Genomic DNA, 24,527 nt, shown 5'->3' with positions numbered 1-24,527 from the left:
AACTATGTGACTGCTTGTACCTTTTGAACATCATTAGTAGCAGTAGATAATTCCAAATTACGGAATTATTTAAGAGGTGCCTTATGTCTAGAGCTTACAAGTTTTGATAGATATTTTATACTTAATAAGTTTAGCAGCTAATGAGTTTAGTGGTTTGTTTTTTCCCTGACCTGTTACCCTGTCAACCAAATTTGATGATTTCCTGCTGTAAAAAGTGCACTGCCATGCTGTATCTTGGTAGCATACATTGTACATTCAGCCTTTGGAATCATTCACTTCTTCAGAGGGAAAGAAAAAGAAAAAAAAAAAAGTGGTACTGGGTGAAGTTTAGGCAAAAGAATTCAGTTTTGCGTCATTTTTGGTGATTTTTTTTTTCCTCTCTTAAATAAATTACTCTGCTGTCTGATTTTGGTGAGTGAGGTAGATGATGATTTTTAGTATAACCAACAACTATAACAGGAAAAATGGCAGGTTCAGGCAAGTCCATCAGGCTGGGAAATGTTACATTCTTTTATCCAACTAAACAAATGTTTTTGAACTGTGGCCATCTTGGTGTTCTTAGCCCATCAGCTAAGACCTCAACTGACTGGTTCCACTCCTTGGCTGCATTATTGAATGATGCTCACTGTTCAAGCAAGATTTTTCTTATTGCCAGAATACTTATTTGACCACCATTTAACAATATTTGGAGGCAAATATGGATGATGATGGTGGCACTTTTCCAAATTATGAACGTGGAGCAGATTCAGATCTGCTATATTCAGATCCTATAACTTTTCATGGGGGATGAAACAAGGGTTAGGGGGGGAAAAGTTTGAATAGTATGTTGAAATAATGACTGAACAAATTTAAGTATTTATTGACAAAGCCGCATGAATTTTGCCTAGTGGTGATTTCTGAACATTTTATTTCCTGTAGTATCCCAATAACTATTCAAAAACTGAAAAGAAATTACAGCAGGATTATCTTTCCTTACTTGTTCATATAAATGAGGTTGTGTTTACTAATACAGTTAAACAACAAACTGTTTGAGTTTTTTTTAAAGCTAAAACTGTGCCTGTAAAACATATTTCTGTAGGATCTTGTGTTGCTGTAGTTTATGCAGCTTTTGGTACTCCACTGAGAAATGTGGCTATTGGTCGTCTTTATTGTCCCTGGGGAGAACCATGAGCAATGGAGTGTTTTGTTTTGCAGATTCTATTTGTTTCAGGTTTTATAAAATAAGCACAGTGATTCCATATTTATAAGCAAATCTAGGTTTGAGAAATGTGTTTTTCACATTAATCTGAAGATATTCTTTATCGTTTTGAGGATAGATTTTTGTTTGGTTGGTTTTTTGCATTTGGATGTGCGAGTGCCTAGCAAATGAACAGCTGAGGTAATTTTCTTTAATTATGATCATGGATGAAGGTAAACACCATGTAAAGTAAACTCCTGTAAATAGAATTGAAATTGAGAAGTATATTTTAGCATTTAACATGATGTGTTTTGCTCTGCATGATCTTTTAATTGTACATTGCTAATGTGTCCATAAGAGTCACTTTGTATCAGGCTACCACATATTCTCCCATGGAATTTGCGCAGTTGTAAATGAAACATAAAAGCAGAAAAAGTGCCCAGCATGTTTTATCAAATGGGAGCTGTGTGTAGCTAATGTATGCAGCAGTTCAAGTGCTATCAAATGTAAATGATGAGGTGATATTGATGAAAGGAGGGGATTGAGGTCTCGGGGGGCGCTGATGACGGATTGAACAGAAGCGGCCTTGCGCCGCACGTAACTCAAGTCTGTCGTCTTCACCACTCAAAGCCGTAATGGGAGGTGGCAGTCTGAAATGAGTTGCCACGGCAAAGAGTATTATTTTTGAAATGCTTTCACACAAATCACTAGGCCCTGCATACAACTTAGTTTCATGCTTTAATGTCATCAGGAGGCACAAATTGGTGTGTCTAATTGTTTGCCACCTGCCAGCAAAATGAGCTGCCAGGCAGCCAGACGGGTTTGATTGTCTGTCAGCTCTTCAATAGATTGAGAGTGACAACATCAAAAATTTCACTTCAAACTCTGAAGCTTAGAGCAGCTTTTCAGAGACCTCTTCCCCACAAGTGCTTCTGGACAACTGCATTTTTCAATTAGTTTTCAATATATTGCTGCCTTCTGCCTCATCTGTCTTAAGGTAGCTGTAATTACATTATGAGCTATATAAACAGATTTCTGGGACACAAGAGCCTGGATCCTCAAAGTTATGACATGTCTTTTAACGTCAGACTGAATTTCTTGAAAATGGCATCCAGGTTGACGTTTTTAGAAGCAAACACAAAGGGTGATTTCACCTAGATTTGCAACTAATGGAGCATAACTCACCAATAATTCCTTTTTGCCTTCTCTTCTTCCATCTGATAAAATTCAGTCCCTCTTATTGGTTTTTAGGGTTTGGGGATTTCTTGTTTCTTTTTCTTTTTTTTTTTTTTTTTTTTTTTTTTTTTTTTTTTGTCAATTTACATTGGTCCCACTAGATGCAACCTAGATCATTATGGTTTTTGAATTTTTTTCAGATCCTTCTCAGTATTGCATTTTGTAGCTGGCACTTCACTCTCTACTTTTTTCTAGTAGAAATTTCTTAGATGGGTGCTATTATTGAAATTGAAAGTGCTTGTGGCATTGTCTCATTTATTATTTTTTCAAACTGATGTAATTTACATATATTTTCTGTTCTTAGAATTAATTCAATATGAACAATGCTTGTATAAGCAGAAAATCTTGAGTTCCTAGAAATTAAATGTTTTTTTCATTTTTGATGCTGCTATTAAAGATGTGATTCCCTTTTAATCCATTATAATTTCATAAATTGGAGAATTATGAGTTTGCTTAGTTTACATACTTGGTGAAATCTTTAGGAACGTATTTAAGAATATTTTGGAGAACACATCTTTGAAATACTTTAGTTTTGATTTTTGCAGTTTTTCTTTTTTCCCCTGACAGAAGGACCTTGGGGCTAGTTTTAAAAGTGCTAGTTAGAAAAGGTGGACAACTTGTGAGATCCAGTCATGTCTCATACATGTCCTTCCCATTAATACAGAGACAGGTGGTCTTTAAAAATACGATTAATTTTATGTAAGCGTGCTATATTTAGAAGTATTACTCAGAGAATCTATGTATTTTGCTAGAACACAGTGGTGGGATTTTTTTTTTTCTTTTTTCCTCTTTTTTTCCTTTTATAGTTAACTGATAGAATGGGAAAAGACAAGAATTGTGAGAGAAGATGCACTGAAGGTTCAAATAGAGAGGTTCAATGTCTATCTGTTGTATGATTTGCCACCTTTGGGAGATCATTAGTATGCAGTGGTCTACTAAGTCATTTAAATAGGAGGCCATATTCCTGCTAGAGTCGTTAGATTCTCCAAATGATGATTGCTGAAAAATGATTATTTGATTTTCCTGAAATCTTATTAAAATTTTGTCATGGGTATATACCCTTTAGTCTTCTCCCCACAAAAATGGTTACTTTATTAAGTTAATTGCAAATATTTGAAGAAAATTAGAGCAACTTTCCCATGAATCAAGAAGGGACAGGTACAGGTGCTGTCTGTTCTTAGGCACTGCATTCCCCATTACTTTGGGTGTCACAATAGTGTGTGAACGTATGAATGGAAAACCTAATCAGTAGTGTGGGAATTAAAGGACTCATCTGGTTCCAGTTCACTCAAGGTAATTTTCATTATCTTTGTGCAATAGAGATTGGTCCAAAGAAAATACTTGACAGCTTCTCTAGAATATATTTTTCTGAGGTAGCAGTAAAAATACACTCCAGAGAATTGAGGTATGGTTTCAGATCCTGTTAGAGGAGAGGGCTGAAGTTGCATTGTCTGCATTCCTAGAAGAGTGCCTCAGTCACTCATTTAGTAAATGTAATAAAAGAGAAAGGGAAATCTCATTGCCACATCAGCTGTTTAGAAAAAAAAAAATCATCCTAAATTTATGAATAGGTTCAAGTCAACCAAAATTCGGTATAATAACCCTCAATTTATTTTCATCAAGTTGTAATCATATTCCCCATATCTGTCATTAAGCAATCTATACACAGGTAGCTCTTTCAAAACACCTCTTATCACTGGTGCAGTGTGAGCCTTTTCATATTCATATACATGGAACTGTAGGGATATCTTGCCTGAAGCTGATGAGGAGAAAGAAACCAGCATCTCCCTACTTTCTAGGAGATAGATGAAAAACTGGCTATATGGATGAAAATGGAACTGCATTTTCGTCTTGTTGTTTATCCCTATCTGCCTTCTTTTACAGAACTGATTGTAGCTTTTTAGCCTTTCTTTTTTGTTTTTCTTCCCTTTCTTCAGCATATGTACAGGATTAGGTTCTTCACCTATGCTCATTTATATGTCATTGATTGTTCCTTTGGAGTTTTTTCCTATATTTGATGATGTTCCTGACATTTAATACATAGCATGTTCACTTAGATTCTATTCACTTTCTTCAAACTTATTAAACTTCCAGTGTTTCTCATTTCTCTGTTTAGCCAAGACCATTAATATTTCCTGATAATTAGCTTTTTTATCTTTTAATGCTTTCCTTGTTTTTTGTCAGTGTTTTAGATCATTTTAGATGCTTCAGGTAATTTATCCTGGATGCAAGGATGGGATTTCTTTGTGAATAAATACTTACCCCTCTGTTTGATCCAAGACTGAGGATCAATGATCTTCATGTCCTTGTCCTAAAACTTCATCTGAGATGATTCACTTTCTTGTAGTTAGAAACAAGCAATTTTTGTTTAGTAGATTAGGATCATTTCATGTATTTTGAAATTTGGAGGTTTTGGTACATGTGTGAAATCAAATGATTGAAAGAATCCATAATACATGGATATTCAGCACTAATATTTCATTTGCATAAGTCCCAACAATTTCATCCTTCTGTGAACCTTCCATATCTCTTCTACAACTCATGTGTATACCTCGCAATTTTTTAATCCCCTTTTTTTTCCTCTATGGCTGTTTACTCTGAGTTAAACCTTTCCTCCTTGGTATCAGATGTATCTTATCTTACTGCAGTCAGCCTAATAGGTGGTTGTTTAAAATAGGATTCAGAATATGTTCTTAGTACTTAGTAACATTGCAAGCTCCGATCAGAGTCTGGAGGTGAAATCAGAAAGAACAGGGAGCAAACAACAATGTAAATGTTTCATAGAGAACTAGATATGGACAGAGATATGGCCAATATATATAACTTTTACAGAAGGAATATTAAGCTTTCTTTTCAGAGATTTGGTTAATCTAGCTGAAGGAACAAGGTAGCATGTAATATAGCAGAAAAATTGCCACCCACTTTCTAATGTGATTTCTTCTGAAACCTCTGAAGTTGCTGTTTGACACAGAGCAATGCTATGAAAAACTTGCCTGAAGTCTGTGCTGCCTTTTGAAGAATACTTGAAAAATCCTCATGCTTTCTGCTGCCGTGGGGGAGGAAAGGAGGAGCAAGAATATTAATTCAGCCTTAAGAGGTTTCACATATCCCACAGGAGAGTAAAGTGATTCTAATTTAATTGCTGCTGTTCAGATAGGTAGTTCAAGACATCCAGTATTGAAGGCTTATCTCTGACCTTTATGTTGACCACAGTGATTAAGTTGGAAAGCCTTTAAATTTTAAAATGGAGAAGAGATACAGAATGTGAATTTCAGAGAAAGAGAAAATATAGAGCTGCATAATTTGTGTGTCACCAGCCCTGTGTAGCTAAATATTTGAGTAAAGCCAATTTGAGAAAGTGCTGGGTTTTTTTAAATTTCCATTTTCTCTTTTTGCATTTCAGTGCATTAATGGTATTATTTTCTATCTAGTTATTTCATGCAAATCTCTAAACCCCAGAAGAATCCTGTAGCTATTTGCTGAGGTTATTTAATGAACCAGCAATGTATAAGTAGTATGTGGGTTGAATCAACAACACTCATCTTAAGCATGATATGAATTACGATGACTTCAGGCTCAGGTTTAAAATTGGTAAAGGACACTCAGAGTAAAGGAACAGTGATTAGGAGCCAATATTTAGTATTGAAAACCATCCAAGGAACACAGAAATAAAATCAGTTGCTACAGACAATTACTACTAAGTCTTTGCTGACTACATCACTGTGAGTCATTTGAGACCATGATTATGTGACTCGGACAACTGTGGGCCAGTTTGGAATATTTAGGGAGTCTGAAATATATTTTACAAAGCAAGGTCTAAAATGAAATACAGAAGTGTATATAACCTTTTCTTCTTGTCTGTAAATTTCCATTCCTTCGTGAAAAAGAACATGAATGCCTGACAGATACATGTAAAGAATCTATCACAATAAATTCATTCCTCCAATCTTATTATGCTCAAGTATAATACTTCTTTCTTAAGTCTGATTTTTTTATTTGTCTGTTTTCAGTTACCGTGCTGTTGGAGTGGTTAGATTTGTTAAAAGTAGACTTTATTTACTTGAAGGACAGTCATTCTTTTTCACCTTTCTTGTTCTGCTGTCCCTCTTGTTGTTTTGCACATTTTTGACCACTCTGTTGTGTTGTTCATACAGTTCTTCTGTTTCATCTAAATGTCATTCTGTATTCACTCACCGTATTTTGTTTTATCAGTAAGAATGAGAAATTTTGACAAGGTCACCATGTATGGCATGTCAGAAAGCTGCGTTTTCTTTCAGTCTGGGATGATGTCATCTCACTGATTTTCCCTATTCTTATGGTAGAGAGGTTTCTATTGATATTTCTTGATAATTTGTTATTTAATAGAACCTGGCCTATCCTAATGTGGTGATTTAGATACACAAAACAATGCCAGCTATGTGTAGAACATTATATCTGTGGGTATGGGAAGAATTGTCCTTCTTGCTACAGAAGCTGTATTTCAGTTCTAAACTACACTTATAAGGGATCCCTTCCAAATCAAACTGATCCTATTACATCTGGGAAGTAAGCTAACATGTGTGATCTTTGCTATAGAAAGTTAGGTGATGTTTTGGACACTCTGGAAGACCACTGAACTGTTTAAATATGAGGAGGAACACCTTGAATTTAGCTTCATCTTGAGAAAAATAGCAGGAAAAGAGGAAATACTTCCACAGAGATTGTATTGCTAATTTAGCAGATAGTAATACCAGACTTCATATGAGGGGGAAATTTTATTTCTTGAAATAAAATACATGTCTTTTACTCACACTGTCTTACATTTGGAAACCCTGGAATGAGCGTGTGTCTAAGGACCTGTCCAGCAGTCAGGGATCCTTCCTGCTTGCATCCAGATAAGAGGTCCAGGATTTGCTCCAATGCCATGGAGAGTGTGGGATGACAGCTGTCAAGTCTTCCTCACATCTCCTGTGTTCTTCATGTATTGGCCACTCTTTCCTGGTTTTGTATATGCCTTTTTTACTTTTATGGACCTTCCAACAGCTTCTCTGTCCTTCCCAAGCTCTTTGAGTCATCACTCTTCACAGTTTGTCTGCAAGGTCATCTTGTGAAGCTACATGTTGTCCAGTGGTCTTGGTGACCTGATAATCCATGTGCCATTAGAATAGGCCAGTCTAAGACACCTTTTCCTCCTGTGTCTTTCCTTCTTGTGCTCCAGCGTAAAAATATTCCCATTCATTCCTCATTCACCCTTTCTATTGAAATTCTCTACAAAGGTAGAGGGTAACGACAGTAGTTTCCTTTTGAAATTTATATAATTGGGAAACACTCCCACCTAAGAAATAAGCTCTAATTTCTTCTCATGTTTTTATGACACTACAAGGACTTTGCTTTTGAGTACTTATTCGGTATTATAACCCAAATTCAAATATTTGATTGAGGTATTAATTGAAATAGGGATCTTTATATGTAGATTGGGGGTAGCTTTAGGAAATTTCATGGTGTGTGGAACAGATTAATCTAACCCCTATACACCAGCTTTGTTCAGCTGTAGCTGCTGCTATGTAAACCCTTAATATGAGCAGTGATTGCAAGATTATTAACTACAGACAAAAGCAATTATTTTAGGGTCATTTCTCTTAATCAATAGCTATTGCACTGTTCAAACTCATCTCCTCCTAATGTAAATGGACTGAGACAAAAACCCATGGACATGCCTAAACTTACCTCTCAACAGTATGTGCTTCAGGGCAGGAGTAGACTGTTGTTCAGAATGCAGAGACTTCAACTGCCCAGCCTCTAAAGACACCAAGGAAAAAAAATGCTTATGGATTGTTTTCTACACTGTCACCACCAGTCTTTAAAATCCAGGAGATGGATGATTTAGACATATAGGGAAAAAGTACATTACCCTAAAACATTATGCCGCATCCTGTGATTCATTATATGCTATCATACTTACAAAAAAGTGCAACAAAGCAGTTACTGAAGGAATTTCTTGAGCAAAATGTGGCCTCATCACCCTAAATAATTGCCTGTACTTGCTCTTTTCTTTTCACAATGATTAATTTTAAAGAAGAGTGTATCTGCTTAAACAGAAAATGTACACAATGGTGAAAATATATTGTTCGATATTATACAAATATTATTTGTTTCACGTTTGTTTTTCACTCAGGTTTGCCACTGAAACAGACATTTAAGGAGAAAGGGGTTTTATAGATAAATGAAAGTATTAAAAAGAAAAATGTAAATATAATTTCTTCCACTATAAGAGCTTCCCAGTGTTGAAAAAGTATTGTCTCCGAAAAGCAGACTTGGTTTTCACACTTAAAAGAACCCTAAATGTGACTTCAAATTAGGTTAAAAAGTGTTTGTTTGAGTGCAATGTTGCCTGCTTATATTTGATATTGTGTTGGATTTTTTGTATGAAAGCCCTGTTCTCTTCTTAAAAGCTTCAGATTCTCAAGACTGCTTTAAAAACCTCAGAAATATCAATACTGTGAAAGCAAGTATTTATTGTGTTGCATTTTTGCTGTTCAATGTACATCATGTGCTGTTGATTTAGATTAAGATGAAAGAAGGCTGAATTTAAAATTGTCTTAGTCATCTCTGTGAAAGACTGATATGTTCATGGTACTGAGAGAGAACCTACTCTTCAAATGTGCAACTGAAAGGCAAAAAATTTGTTATCTTTGGTAACTTCATTAGGATCAACAAATTCACAATCCTTTTGACTGCATGCATATAGACTTCTAGTCTCCTGGCATAATTTCTGACAGCTAACATTATCTTTGCAAATCTAGAATACATTGCAGTGTTATACTGTTGATAGCAATGTTCTCAACATGTTGAGATGGTAGTCTTTCCATTTTATGGGTGTTGGAAGATAAATTAGGTTTTTCAGAGTCACATGAAGCTGCAGAATAAGGATAGGAGCATGGGTTTAGGGCCTGTTAACAGAGTTTTATCCTATTTCAGGAAGGTTAAGAAAATTTACAATATTATGTATTTCTCAGCAACTGCATCATACAGCAGCCTAAACCCATCACAAGCAACAACTCTTCCTGGCTCTCATGTGCAATTTTAGTAATCTCCTGTTTCCTTTTCCACAGGAGTGTGGTTGTACCAGTGAAGAAACCCCCTCCGGGTAGTCTGGCTGTTACCACTGTTGGAGCTGCCACAGCTGGGAGTGGGCTGCCACCGGGTAGTACACCTAATATATTTGCTGCAACAGGAGCTACACCAAAAAGTATGATTAATACAACAGGTATTGTCCTTAAATATTCTTGTGGCCCCCATTTTGTCTTTGTTTTGTTACCTTTCATGGTGTTTTGTTTTTTCATCATCTTGGTGGTGGTGGTGTTGTAGTTCCAAAATAAAACCTGGAAAGGTTAAACTTTGGCATTTATTAGAGACAGTGTTTTTTCTTGGTCTCTATTTATAATCTTTGAGAGTGCACAATGGATTTACACAGCCTTAAATAAGTTCATAAATAGCCTCAATATTGTTTTATAAGTGTTGTTTAGAATTTAAATGAGCTAACTTTTCTAGCGCTCTGCAGTAGAGGATGTTTATATAATACATTCCAATTAATCCCTCCTGTGTATCAAAGAAAATAAAGGCAAGTAGCTACTTAATAAACATATTGTAGATTGCAGAGCATGAATATTTTGGACAATTATTATTTGTCAGTGAAAATTTGAAAATTTTTGGAAGGTTTTTAAGTAAGAAACTACTTAACTTGACTGACTTCATGCCTTATCAGTAGTTGTTTCTTGTGACCTATAGGAGGAGGACTAGACCTTCTTTTAAAATTATGTTTAATAGTAGTAATGGGATTCTCTATCATGAAGAAGCCTGTTGACAGTGGAGACTGGTTTCCATTGAGAAAGGAATCCTTACTGAGAGCAACGGATATTTAACTTAAACTCCTTTGAAGTATCTGGCTGTAGTATTTTTTCTTTTTTAAAAAAGCAGAAGCACTTGAGAGAAGAGCTCTTCAAGGATATCACAACTTCAGTCAAGGGTTGAGAATGTGAAAATCTCTCTGAGGTTGCAGCAAACAGAGCAGGATGTTTTTGACATCCTTCTGCTTTATGGACTAATATGAGCTCAATTTTTTTCTTTCCTTTTGCAGATTACCTTTAACACCTGGTAATAGGACTTTGATTTTTTTTTTTTTTTTAAGGATAAAAAAAGAGCTAAAAATCTAACTTTCCTGAGGCAGATGGGAGGAATGAATACTCTGGATAATGTTATTGCTTCTAGCAACAGTTCCATTTGTGTAGACTTCTGTTAATCTTGAATGGATTTCCTCTTAGATATTCTTATGTTGTGCAAAAAATATCTTGCACTGGAAAATTTGTTTTCCAAATGATACTGAATAGTAGTAAGGTTTTCAGTCTTCTTACTGATTAAATATCTGAACTATTTTGCCTGGAATGTAGTAGCCCTTGTTTATAAGTAGCTGCATTTTAAAATCAGTCATTTCCCCAGTACTGTTCTTAGTAGAGGGCAGTATTGCAGAATCTGTGGTTCATTCACTGTGGATTAAAGGCTCTTTTTTTTGACAGATCTTGCTGTTTGTTTTTTTTATTTATGAAATTGTTTTTGATCCTAATCTATGAATTAGCTTGATCAAATGAAAAGTACTGGTTTAATGGAATTTCAGCAAGTGTGAGGTTTAATTAGAATTATATATGTATTGAATTCCATAGTAAAGCATTATATGAAGATTTGAAGATTTTTTAAGATTTAAGTTTTATATTAACAATTTAGAAATGCTAATCATATTAATGACAGCTAAAGAAAAGTAGTATCGCATTGAAAATATTTAAATAAACATTAGATTAAAGTGCTCATTTTGCCATTTTTAATTAAGCTACACCTATTATAGTCAAAACGGTGACTTATGTCAGTTTTGTCATGTAGGTCAGTTTTTGAGACATATAGACTATCTAAAAGCTTTCTGGTTTATGTACTTTTATTCTATGAAATATCTATGTTATTAATTATTTTAAAGTAGTGTATAGAATTTAATTAATCAGCACCATTTTTTTTTATTTTGTTATGATAGAAAGGAAACAGAATGCAATTTCTTAGAAACACTAGATGTCTCCCCAAACCTATTTACAGTTATTTTTACAGTATGTCACAGATACTCTAGAAATACATATAGAAATAGTTATATCTATGTGATGGGTAGCACAATCTATAAGGAATATTTTGTGCTGAACTTATGTGAAAAGTGGGGTTTTTTCAGTTATTCATGGTTAGAGTTGGTGTTTACATTCCTTCTACCTTTGCTGTCACTGTCAATGTCATGTCATGACTTAATGAGATGTATGTTACTCAAGTACTTTAGAGCTGTGAATGCATCTTTGGGGAAATAGGTTTTCCTCCTTCATATTTTTATGTAAGAAACTGGCTTTATAATTTCTTAGACTGGATTTCTGTCATTCATATCCTGATTCTTACTTCCATGTTAATCCAATAGTCCTAGGTCTGTTAGATCTTCTGGAAGCTTAGCTGGTTGAACAACTTAGCAACTGCATTTTTAAACAAGCTTCATGAAGAAAATGTCATTTTGGAAGGAAAAGGGAATAAACAATAAAATATGCATATATTAATAAAATAAGTGAATAAGTACACAAATTCACACCCAGATACATATATATATGTGAAGGCTTAATCTTTCTTAAGATATCTTATTCTCAGTTAAGCTGCTGTGATTCCTAGGTTGGGAGAGAAAGCCTACCTTATACTTTTGTGTTTCTCAGTGTGTTTGAGTACATTTTGAATTTGTATTTAATCCAAGTCAGATCATGCAGTGTAAAAAAAACTTCCTAAATCAGTTCCTAATCTAAATCCTGAACCTCACCACCTACTTTAGCCTCAGCAAACCCAGTAAATCCTGCTTGCATTTTGACAGTGTTTTGAATTTAATTGTTCTTAAATTATCTAGTCAAAATTCCAATCTTTACCTTTTTTCAATAAAAAATAGCTAAAGACAAATTTTTAAAAAAAATAATTGTTCCTGCCACTGGAGTATTTTTCACACTTACCAGCATTTAACCTCTACTTCACTGCTGGCTGGCTACTTAAGCAGTTAAGAAACCATTAATGACTTGTAGATCTCTACAGGAAACTGACAAATAATAACTGTGCAATGCAAAGGATGGTGATCTACTGCTAAAACTGACCAGAAAGGAGTTAACCATTATAATTTTTGAAAATGGCCAGGATAATGTCATTGATCTCTAAAGTGGGGTTCTTCAGCCTTCATTGCTAACTAGGATAAACCTTGTTGCCTGCCAGCCTCTTCTCTGGTAGCACTGCAGTCCCTCAGGCTTTGAACTCCAAGTCCAAGACTGTAGGCACCTCTCTTGCAGTGGTGTGTTGCAGAAGGACTGTGCAGAACAGGGACAGCATTTATCACAGCACTCTCAATGCTCATAGCCTCTCTGAGCCTTTGCTGGTTTGATTCAGAGAGGCTAAGCTCACAGCACGGTTTCAGCAAACATGATAGATTGGCATTCAGAGTCTAAGTTTAGCCCTTAGCTCTGACCCAGATCACTTAAAGTACAAATGTATGCTCTGTCTGCATCGGTTTTTTTTCCAGGCAGCTGTTCACAACCCATTGAAATGAAACCCCACTGCCCTCCTTACTTTTAAGGTCTTACAGTTCTCCTTGACTCAAGGAAGGAAGCAGAAAAATTGTAATTAGAGTCTAAATGCTCCTCAGACACCAATTTCCCAGATTTCTTCCTGAAGTGATGTACATTTTCTATCTTCCCTGTCATTTTTTAATTTCTATTTTAGTTTCTATCTGTAGTTGCAACTGGGTAGCTAAATGTGCATATATAAATATATTTTGAGAAATAGTTAAAATTTTATTCTCCACTGAAGCTCATATTAACTACACCTTTATTTTGGAAAAATCTTGCTTTACAGTATGATGTAAAATTATTTTCAACTTTGGAATATAGTTTGGGAATAGTGGAAATGAGGTAAGGATTTATTTTGCCTGATTTTCAATAGATTTCAAGCTTATTTTTGTACCAGTAAAGGTATTGATTTTTTGATAACCACATGGAAAGGTTTTCACTATTTTAGAATGAATAATATTATTCCCATACTTAGAAGTAGATGAATAATACAAGGACTATTTAAAAAGTTGTGTTTTATAAGACTGAATTAAGGTTTGTGTTTTTGGGGGACAGGTGCAGTAGATTCAGGATCTTCTTCCTCCTCTTCATCATCCAGCTTTGTGAATGGTGCTACCAGCAAAAATCTGCCAGCTGTCCAAACTGTTGCTCCAATGCCAGAAGATTCAGCTGAAAACATGAGGTACACAAGTTCTATCTTTTAATATTAATTATAATTTCTCTTCCCAAATTACTGTAAAAAAATTACTCATTTAGTGTTCATTACTGTAGTTATACATGTGCTACAGTGTATATACTTTTTGGGTACCAAGGATGTGTATAATAAAATAATACTTCACTGAAAAGTCTAAGTTTTTCCACTGAAGGGTCTAACTTGTTCAAACTATGCCAGACACTTAACTTCATTAAAGTGGTTGTTTTTTTTGGTTTTTTTTTTTTTTTTTTCAGTTGCCTGGTTTATTTTCTTTATTCAATAATGATAGTACATATTAGAAAGTAACAAGTTTGGTAATGCAGCACTGGGCAGTGGAAGGAGACACTCAACCCCTCCTGAGCAAACAAAGGCCTGTGTTAAACTGGAGAGGACAAAACCAGACATGTATTTGAAAAGGATGATAACAATTTTACTTGTTCTGGAGTACTCTGCGAATACTGTGGAATTTATGAGGCTGACACACTGCTGACTCTGATATGACATTTCCATTTACCTAAAGCCATTTAAAAACTGTGAAGTTTGATCAAATTATGATCATCCTCTTTTCTGAAGAAGCTTACAGAAAGTTTCAAAAACAGGTGTGATTTGACATCATTCAGCTTCTATTGTGAAGTTTTCTTACAATCATGGTCTCTGTTTTTTTCACAGTATCACTGCAAAGCTTGAAAGAGCTTTAGAAAAGGTGGCGCCTCTCCTGCGAGAAATTTTTGTTGATTTTGCCCCTTTCCTATCTCGAACATTATTGGGTAGCCATGGACAAGAGCTGTTGATTGAAGGTACTGTTCTGTTATGACATTATATTATTTTAGCTATTATTCATTTGATATGAACAATCTTTTATTTTCACTAGACTTCATATAACTATTTTTTTTAAAATTAATTAATCAGTTGTTAATACATTTTGATTTCAGTTCTTTGCATTTAATTTCATTTAAAGTTAAAAGTGATGGCTGTTATCCCCTTCTATTCCCCTGAGATGCTGTGGGATGATACATCCTGTCACAAAATAATCTTCATAGTTCACCTTTCTCTCCTCAGAATAATTCAGTGCTTCAGCGTGACTTTCAGAAAGTAGTGAAAATGCAATTAAATGTGTAAACTACTCCCACAGAAGAAAGTAAAAAGATCATGCTCCAACATTATTGATGCCTGGATCTGTATTTACTAGGGCTATTTTTTCCCCAGGCAGGTCAATTCACAAAGACACATAAAGAGATGTGCCTAGAGGGGGAATAAAAACGGACAAATTTTTAAGAAAAGTACCCTTGACCATTTTCAAGGATTTTTATGGGGCTTATGTGCTGTCTTTACTGCTTCACAGTTAGAAAATTTGCCTCATAAATGAGGCAGGAAGTAATGCAGAAGTTATGAAGAGCATGCAAATTTGGCAAGCTCATGAAGAAAGCAATAAATCAGTACTAGTGTAGCTAAAATAGTGAAGGGGGAATTTACATGAGCATGCACAGGTCATGTATTCAGAGGAATATATTTAGCCAAGTAAACTTTTTCCTTTCAGGATTGTTCTGACGCATAGTATTGCTGTTCATTGAGAGGAAAAAGTCTCATTCTGACAAGGCTTATAGTATGCAAAGATCTACACAGAAAAAATACAGTTTTGTATTCAAATTTCAAACTCCCTTATATTATATATGTGTTTTGCCTAATATTAGTGTACAGTTTTTTATGTTAATCCCATGATTACATCTCATAGTGTTCACTCTTGTTACTAGAAATATTTCCATCTTGAAATAAAATTTTCTAGAATGTTTTTTTCTTTTGTCTTCTTATTGTTTAATAATACCAAGGAATTGTATAGTAGTAGCTTAGAGTACTCAGAAGCTTCAGGTATTTTTTATTGTTAATCTTATAGCTTGTGATTAAGTTGCATTTCTCACTTAATGACACCTAATTTAATGGTCTGAAATTCACATTGAGATGACTGTAAGATAATTTATGGGCTACCTGCTTAGCTCTCATTTCAGTGAAGTTGGTTGCAAAATTTGTAGCAGTATTATCCTTTTCCATTTGGCAGTTGATTAATTGCACTTTAGGTTTTATAAAATATGGCTAAAATTGTCTTGAGTCTTGATTGTCTTAAATTTCCTGAGTTCTTTTACTGTTTAAAAAATTCTTCATTGATGTTGTTCTGTTTTTGTCTTTTTGTCAGATCCGTAGTGTGAGAAAGGCTATAAAAGTTCCCAGAATATGACAAAGACTGAAATGCTAGAGGTCACAGGAATCTTACAACTATACAGCCATAGTTAATGTCACTGCTTATCCATAGAGAAACATGTTTTTGTTGGATTGTTTTTGGCTTGTAGCTTGTTTCTGATGCTTCTGCTTGGAGTGTCATTCCATATTTTGCCCCTATTTTCTCCCTGTGTATGACTTAGCCACCCAATTCAGAATCAGAAAACATTGTTCACAAACCAAACACTGAGTTCCAAAACAAGTAATCTCCTTTCCATAACCTTTCTATAAAGTTTTTTCTAACCTCTCTTCAATCACTCTCTCATTCCTGGTTTCTAAAAACCACTCCTTTCCTCCCAAGGTATTGAAATAGAAATCTGGGAAGTAAAAAAAATACAAGAACACCATAGATTTTTACACTGTGAGACTTAATTTTTTCATTTCCATCTCTAAAATACTTGGGCCTTTTTTCTTCTTAAAAGGGGATTCAGAGCTACTTTTATAGTCATTCTGTACTTCTGATCTTTTCTTGCTTCATTGCCTCTATGAGACCCTTTTCCTCAACTAAACTGAATTCTTCCCCAGTTAAGATACCTTTGAAAGAGGATTCAAAATTGTCTCTTATTCTGATAGCTGATTTACTTTGAGAAGTTTCCTGTCATTCCTTAATGAAAGGCAGTGATAATCTGGAAGTATTTGAAAGTACTGTCCAGGTAATCACTCAAAAAAAAAGAGGGATTTAGTGGTGTTATTCAGGATATGAAAGTGCATAGAATTCCTGTGGGGTTTGATAATTGAAATTTGGTTTTTATTTTACTGGCAAGTAGTAATTATCTTGACACTTTTATATACAATGGTTTAATTTGCTACTTTATATGTTAAGGGTTTAGTTATAAGAATCAAAAAGGAGCAAATAAACTTTCTTTAATTAAGTCTTAAGGCACTTGTCTGTTTTTCAAATTGATCACCATAAAAATATCTGTTGTGTTCTATGAAGGATGTACTTTCAAGCTTAACATAATAATACCTTTCCTTCTTTGCTGTTTTACAAAACCTCATTATGTTATGAAGTTTTTGCCCTATCATATTTTGGTAAAATTGGAATACTGTCAGACATCCTTGATGCCATGTGCTTTTTCCTGAGGCTCTTTCTAGTGCTCCTGTGCATGTGTGTGTGTAAGAAATGCTAAATCATTTTCAGATTTGGTAATAATATACACAGCCTTGTAGCTGACTGCATACTGAAGAGCACAAAATAAAAGGAAGCAGAAAACAAAATTGATTTTAAACCTTCTAAAACAGGTTAATCTTGCAAATATTCCAGTAACTGATGCTTTATGATAGCTGTTGTCAAAATATTTTTGGAAATGTGTATACAACTTAATTATGATGCCACCTTTTTTTAGTAGTGCAGCTGCCTCAAACCTTTGGTGAAAATTCTTGAAGTCATATCCTTTTGCATCACACTTTATCATCATTCTGTCCCATGGGACACTGGCTCATATATTGTTTGAACAAATTATCCTTAATGTCTTAGTGCCTTCCTAGCTTTTGATTGGAGTTGAGATGAACAGGCTGCAATGATCTTGTCCATCTAGACCAAAAAACTTAGGCCGCTAGTACTTGAAATTATTAATTTCTCTTGTTCTGGTAACTTCCGAATGTGACTAGTAACAGAGGAACCCTATCAAGTAATAATCTGACATTGCAGAATATATTTATTGGTAAAATTCCTCATCTATTTACTGTACTAAAATTACTAAATTACTGAAATAGTTACTTGCTCCTATTTCTAAAACCAGTTCTTTCTTTAAAGGTATCTTACACTCCACTGAATTTCAAATGTTTCATCAACTTCTCAGAATATTTTATGAGTAGAAAATGTTGTCAGTGATGAGTTGAAAGGGACCTTTTTGCATTTGAATACAAATAGCTTCAAACAGAGCATACCAGAACCAGCCCAACACTGCTGTGGTTCGTCAACTGAGGTTCTTCCAATGCCTCCGAGAACAGAAGTTGCAAAGGTTAAAATGGTCCGTACAGAATCTAATTGGAAACAAACATGCAATATGTGTAGGCCACATATTTGGGCTTAGCAGAGCTCATTGTGGAGTTCCATTTAACACTTGCACAGATATGTTTTCGCTAACTAGTTTCCATATGGTCTGCAAATTCCCTCCATGTAAAGTGCATGACAACATTCTAGCTTTTAGGTGAAAATGTTACAGGCAAGTGTAATCTGATCTGTAGCTGAAAGAAAAGCTATATCCTCTTTTTGTCAAGCACAGATGGCTAAAAGTATTTCCACTACAGCTATTCTTGGAGTGTCTGGAACTGTAAGAATAGGTCCACGATTGAAATGCAGTCACATAGAATGCTCTCCCTTCTCTTGAGTGAGGTACCAAAGGAACTTCACTGATGCTTTTACTTTGCTGTATTGTTAGCTGGGTAGAAGGTCAGCCAGGTAGCCCTTCTCCAAAGGATCTCTGAATTCCTTGCTGTACATTTGATATGTTTCTGATACAGGCACAATTAAAGTCAGATGACAGAGAGAATGTTTTTGTGCTGATAGGAGCAGGATCTGTTTCTCCTCATTAACTCACCACATGGTCCTATGAAAATATTCAGTAGAGGTGGTGATGGACTAGTTTTGTATTGTGTTTGACAGGAGGCTTCTTGAAACAATTGAAAAATTGCCCAAAGTGTTCCTTTGGAAACCACAGATAGAACTTGGGTGCTAAATGACACTACTCTAAAAGCTCCCCAAGACTTCAAGTCACTGTGGCATCTACCAATACTGGCACAATAAGTTTCTGATTTTCTTGAAGAGTACTGAATTTTGTATTAGGAAAATCAGGACAACCATTTTCCTTTAGATACTATGGTAATCTGGAAACCCCTTATACTTTCAGGGGAAAATTTACTTTTTTGGAGTTTAACATGTCTCTTGTGTTTCTCTTAGAAAATTTTTAGAACCTTTGTATTCCTGTGTTCAGAAGCACAGATGCTGTAAAGTAGAAAAATGCATGTTCTTGCAGAACTTTCTTCCCTGTACATGTTATTCTCTCATTTTTTTATCCCACTCTGCCACATCCAAACATTTTCATTTGAGTGTCCAGGCATGCTTTCTTCCTACTAACTAAAATATGGTAATTGCCCTACCAGTCTGAAGGACAGACAACATTTTGAACAAAATGCTCAAAGAAAAAGCCAGATTTCAACATAGCCAAATGCTGAGTCCAACTTCTAGGAGCAAAGAACAGAGATTTAGATCCATCCTAAGGATCGTAGGAGATGAGGGACAAAGCCATGCAAAAAATGGAGGGAATGCCAAATAATTGGGATGTTTGGCTCCCTTGGCTCATTGCTGAGGCAGCAAAGACTTGTCCAGTGCCTTGGAAGAACAGATGAGTGATTTCCTTTCTGTGCATAAATTTGGTTAAACTCCCACTATCTTGTTCCGTAGTCAGCATTTCAAGAATGATGCACAAACTGCAGGCTATGTTAGGAGCTTGATATGTTCAGTATATCAAAAAGACATAAAAAGAAGTTAAATACTACAGGAGCCCTTAAAGTTTCCATCAAGAGACTGTCTAATGAGGGTAAATATGATTTGAAAACTTTAATAGTGCTTACCCTCAATTATTGTGATTGATGTTACTCGTAGTCATTATGACTATTTCAAAAACTTTTTCTAAATGTAGGATTCAATCCAACTTTTCAAGAGGAAAAATGTCATGTATTTGCTGGATGCTTTTGGAACTGCTTTGTGACTTTTGTGCATGTGAATCACCATTTTCTGTACCAAAAGCATGGAAGCAATGATAGTCTTCATAGGCCTTAATTTACTTTGACTTCGTTATGACTGCATTTGTTCACATGGTGATAGACATGTACTTCAATGTCAGCTAGCCACCTGCAGAAATCAGTAAAAAAATCAGTGGGCTTTTTCCTTGTTCTGCAGCTGACTGCATCTTGACTATAGATGCAGTCAAGTATATGTTATTTTCCCTTGAGGCATCAAATGTGGTCAATGCCTATGCCACTTTATGAAATAAGCCTTTCTTCTAATTTTTTATATGTGTGATCATGTGTATATATATAAAATGATTTCCATATTTTATATAAGTTCTTTAATCCTTACCTTGAAGCTCATTTTAGTATGAGACATTTTCTCTGCATAATGAATTTGTCTTTTCAGGCAAGCCTCATGTAAGCTTATGCCAGCTCTATCTGGGTCTCAGATTTCAGAGATCTCTTGCATCATATGACTGCATATGTACTTTAATCTGATTTTTTTGAGAACATGAAACTTACATTACTGTTCTGGGTGAGGAGGCTCAGCCTTTTAATCTCTTGATAACTTTTAAATGTGTTGGTTGGTTTCAGCCAGTTTAACAGAGGTTGCTTAAAAGAGGTTATTTTTACACAGTATTCCCAAATATAAACATCTGTTTATAAAAAATATACCCTATCTTAGGTTAGGGAGTGTATTTCTTACTCACCTTCAGTATTTTCTCTGCACTATTATTTGGCGTATACCATCACTGTTTAGTAAAGTAATGGAAAACTGAGTAGTAACTCAAAATAATCACACCTGATTCACGTGTAATATACTATATCATGTACCGTGTTGGTACAATACTGCAGCATAAGGAGCAGGAAAGCAATTGATAAAGCAGGACTGTGGGAGCAGTAGGAACTCAGCCTTATGTGACATCAGGGAATCCCTGCTGGAAATGAAGGTGATTGTTATAACTTTCTGAGGATGGGTCAGGCCAGTGTCATTTGCAATAGGTGTCTCCCTGGACATGATCACTCTGTTCAGTAAGGATGAGCAATCTTATGCATTATTTGGTTGCATTGAGTCAGGAACTCTGAATTGATTTCCAAGGCTAAGTTCGTAATGTACTTCTTTGCTGTGCCACATGCCACTCCTTCCTTTCCTTGTGCCTGCAGTGACCAAGTGTACCTTCTTCTCCGTCTACGAAGAGTTGATGCTGCATGTTTAGCACAGTGCAGTTAAATCCAGTGAATTTCCTGACCCAGTCCTCTCCAAAACAGTTTTACTGAATTTGTGATCATAAGATTCCTATTCACAGATTACTTTTTTTCTTCACTATAAAGACTCCCAGAAAAATTGCCTTACTGTCTGCAATTAGCCCCCTTTTAGATAATGAAGTTGTAATAATAATGATTTACAAATAATGCTTTTCTTCAGTAAGTTAAAGTTTGTGTTTTCCTTTTTAGCCTTAAGAATTTCTGCAAGCAATTTGAAAAAGTAGGTTTTTACCATTAAGAAAACCATAGATCATTTTGAAACAGGGCATGAGATCCTCCAATAGATGGAATTTAAAATACTACTGCTGATTGAAAACCTGCCTGCACACATTGTAATCCATTCATAAGTAGGAAAAAGAAAGTTCATGAATTTCAAACTGATGTGCTATTTATAGGCATGTCAGAAATTTGTTTTACTAAATTTTCTGTCTAGGGTTGGTATGATTAGCTACTAGTCTCTGACTGAAAGGCTCCACAGTGTGCTCATGTTTCTGCACACACTTTGGGACTGATCATGGGTTTTACTAAAAAACATCAATAAGTCAGGCACACATGAAGACAGAAAACAACACCAGTTTTCCAGAAGACTGCATGGTAGGAACAAAGAAATGCTGAAGGGCTAAATGTATATTCAAATCTGCCTATTTATTTACACCTACTCCACAGAGTCAAGGTTCAAAGCTTTGCAACTTAGAGTTTTTTAGAGTAGGTTACTAGTGACAAGACAGATGACAATGCAGACAGCTGAAGTGCAGATGCCACAAGAAAAGTCTCTATTATTTACCCACATTGAAATCTTCAAACTATAATGACCCCAACAAAAGTTACAGAATATTTTTCCTTCACATAATATTCCTTTATGAAATCTTTAAAGGGATACCATTGCAAACACCAGAACGAGGATACACATTCATTCAATTTTGATTTAACTCTTGATTTACTGAAGTTCCTGTGTGCAGAAGTATGTTATGAGCAGATGTTTAACATGGCAGGAAACATTATAGATCAGAGATCCAGATAGCAACTAGGAAATGCATAGCATCTGGCACCTTTTTGAAAGTAAACCTGCCAATAATTAATTACACATATGAGCCACTCTATCCCTGTCTAATGAGTTGGACACTTACTAAGATGTATTAGACTGTGGAACAGAGGTTAACTGCTCATGCCCTCTCCTCTGTCTCTGACTTGTGTGGTCCCAGTGTAACTTAAGGGTAGAAATTGTTGTTGGCACTCAGATTTTATGTTGTTGATTATATTATCATTATTACATTGATTAATAATCAAGATGTCTTTACAATCCAAAATGTAAAGAATTCCCATTAGACAGAATTTGGTGTTCTTCTGTTGCTTTGACAAAGGAGAAAAAAAATTACTGAAATTGTGAGACAAATTGTAAAGTTTAGTTAGGAGAGTGCAGATGGAAAAAAACAATAAATATGTGCCTCCAGGAAAGCAAAAGCTCGTAACAATATAAAGTAGTCAGGTTTAATGGAAAGAAGCTCTGAAAGTTATCCTTGAAAATATAGATGTTTGAAGTTACTAAATTACTGCTGAAAGTGATATAATAACACTTTTCTTAGGAAGTAAAGAGCACCAATTACTGTTTTTTTGAAGCACGTAATGAAATACACAAAATATTGGAGTCTTAAAAGAGTAAGATAAGGAGTTAGCTGTTTGTGATCCCTGGGTCCCATTTACTTCAGCAGCATTAGCCACTTTCTCATAAATATCTTTTTCAAGCTAGTAGCCTGTATTCCAGTTGCAAGCCAGAAGACCTAGAAAAGACTGGCCTTTTTGCCTTAGAATTATGGAAAAATACCCTCCCTGATGTACCTATTACCCTCCTTGATAGTCCATCTTTTTTGTAATCCAGTTAGTGTCTCTCTTCTTGCTTTAACTTCCAGCTTTACTGGGAAATATTTTTTCTAGTGAATTTTCCTACTAACCTAATTAAAAAAAAAAAAAAAAAAAAAAGAGAGAGTGGGGAAAAAAAAAAAGAAAAAACAAGAGTAGCAAGAGAGCTATTAAAAGCTTTAAAGCTATTTCAAGGATATAACTTTTAAAATATTCTGGAGAAAGTTCTTAACATGTGCAGGCACTGCTGTAACACAGCCTGTAGGTGGACTCATCATATCAACTATACAGCAGTGTTGAATGGTAACACTGGACTAAGTTGTACAATATTTTTTTTTTAGAACAGCCACCTTTTCCCCCCTTATTATTTTCTCCTCTACTGTCCAGGTCCAAAGAAAAACGAGGTGGTATGCCAAAATGGTATTCAGTATCTACAGGATGTTCATGCTGTGACTGAAGCTCTCCACAGGCAGAGGTTCTTTGGTTCTTATTCCACTTAATTCATCATTCAGAACTCAGCAGGGGACACTGCCTGATTTTGGACTTGAAACAGTTAGGCTGGTATTTGCCCCAGCCCTTGTCCTCTGAAGGCTTAAAAATGGAATCAATCTACTTTATTACACCAGCAGTGTTTTCCAGAGAACTACCTAACTCAGATAATCTATAGGGTGCAAATAACATCTCTGTATCAGATATTGCCTTGAAAGATATATTTCTCATGAGGCACAGTAAAATACTTCTTTTCCATTTAGTCTGAGTTCTATGACCTGGTTCTTAGAAAATTAATCTCATTTAGGGCTGGTCACAGTTTTTCGATATATATTCCTTAACTTTCTGTCTACTTATCACCTGTTCTATGACCCAGGCTGAAGCATTTTAATTAGTGACCAAATTTACCAAGTTTCCTTACTGGTCCTGATGATTTAAAGGCACTTCTTCAGTTCATTCTGTTAGATATGGACTTACTTGTTTCCATGCCTTCAAGGTTTAAAATAAAAATCTTGCACAAAAACTACAGACTCAACTACTTGAAAAATGACTACACTTGAATTTTAAAAAATACCTGTTTATAGATCCTCTTTTGATGGGAAAAAAATTAATTATAGTATGAACATTAATGAACCCTCTAGCTTGATCTACCTAGATATTAAAAGACTCCCTACATACCTGGGATTGTTTTTGCAAGAACTAAGATACTATATCTTCACTGTGTTCAGTGCAACTTTGTTAAATTTTACCTCCTTCAAAAAAAGATCCTCAGATCTGCTAAACATCTATTCTCTTATATCATATTTTTTGTCTGATAGTATGTGGAATTTTATGATTGTCTTTTTATACTTCTTGTCTGTGGAGATTTTTTTGCAATGAGAAAACCTCATGCTGAAAGAACTTGTCAGACAACAGAGACAGTTGTGATATGTCAAATTAAGATGGCAAAGTGATGTCAAAGCAGGTCTAGAGAGAGCCCATAACAATGTTACTGTCAAGTAAATAAAGAAAACTGAAACACAAGAAATACAAGTTATTTCAAGAGATCTATGACTGTGGAGGGTATTTTTTTGTTTTGAGAGACACTGTTTCATAACGATTACCATTTGTCAGTAGGGCTTCAGGATAGAAGTGAGATCTGATGGCAGCCAACTAA

The 24,527-nt window shown here is 35.1% G+C and overlaps 1 protein-coding gene across 2 annotated transcripts in view; it reads left to right on the top strand.

Annotated features, from left to right (window-relative positions):
- NBEA (neurobeachin) overlaps positions 1–24,527 on the top strand; it is a 451,755-nt gene that overhangs the window by 171,341 nt on the left and 255,887 nt on the right. For both annotated transcript variants that reach the window (XM_041416040.1, XM_041416039.1), the window contains exons 32-34: positions 9,505–9,659; positions 13,615–13,741; positions 14,423–14,550. In XM_041416040.1, the coding sequence (XP_041271974.1) occupies positions 9,505–9,659; positions 13,615–13,741; positions 14,423–14,550 (410 nt within the window). The remainder of the gene's footprint in view (positions 1–9,504; positions 9,660–13,614; positions 13,742–14,422; positions 14,551–24,527) is intronic.

The sequence above is a fragment of the Onychostruthus taczanowskii genome, unplaced genomic scaffold (genome assembly GCF_017590055.1).
Source record: "Onychostruthus taczanowskii isolate IOZ18803 unplaced genomic scaffold, ASM1759005v1 scaffold50, whole genome shotgun sequence".
Taxonomy (NCBI): domain Eukaryota; kingdom Metazoa; phylum Chordata; class Aves; order Passeriformes; family Passeridae; genus Onychostruthus; species Onychostruthus taczanowskii.
This window is presented reverse-complemented; position numbering and strand designations above follow the sequence as displayed.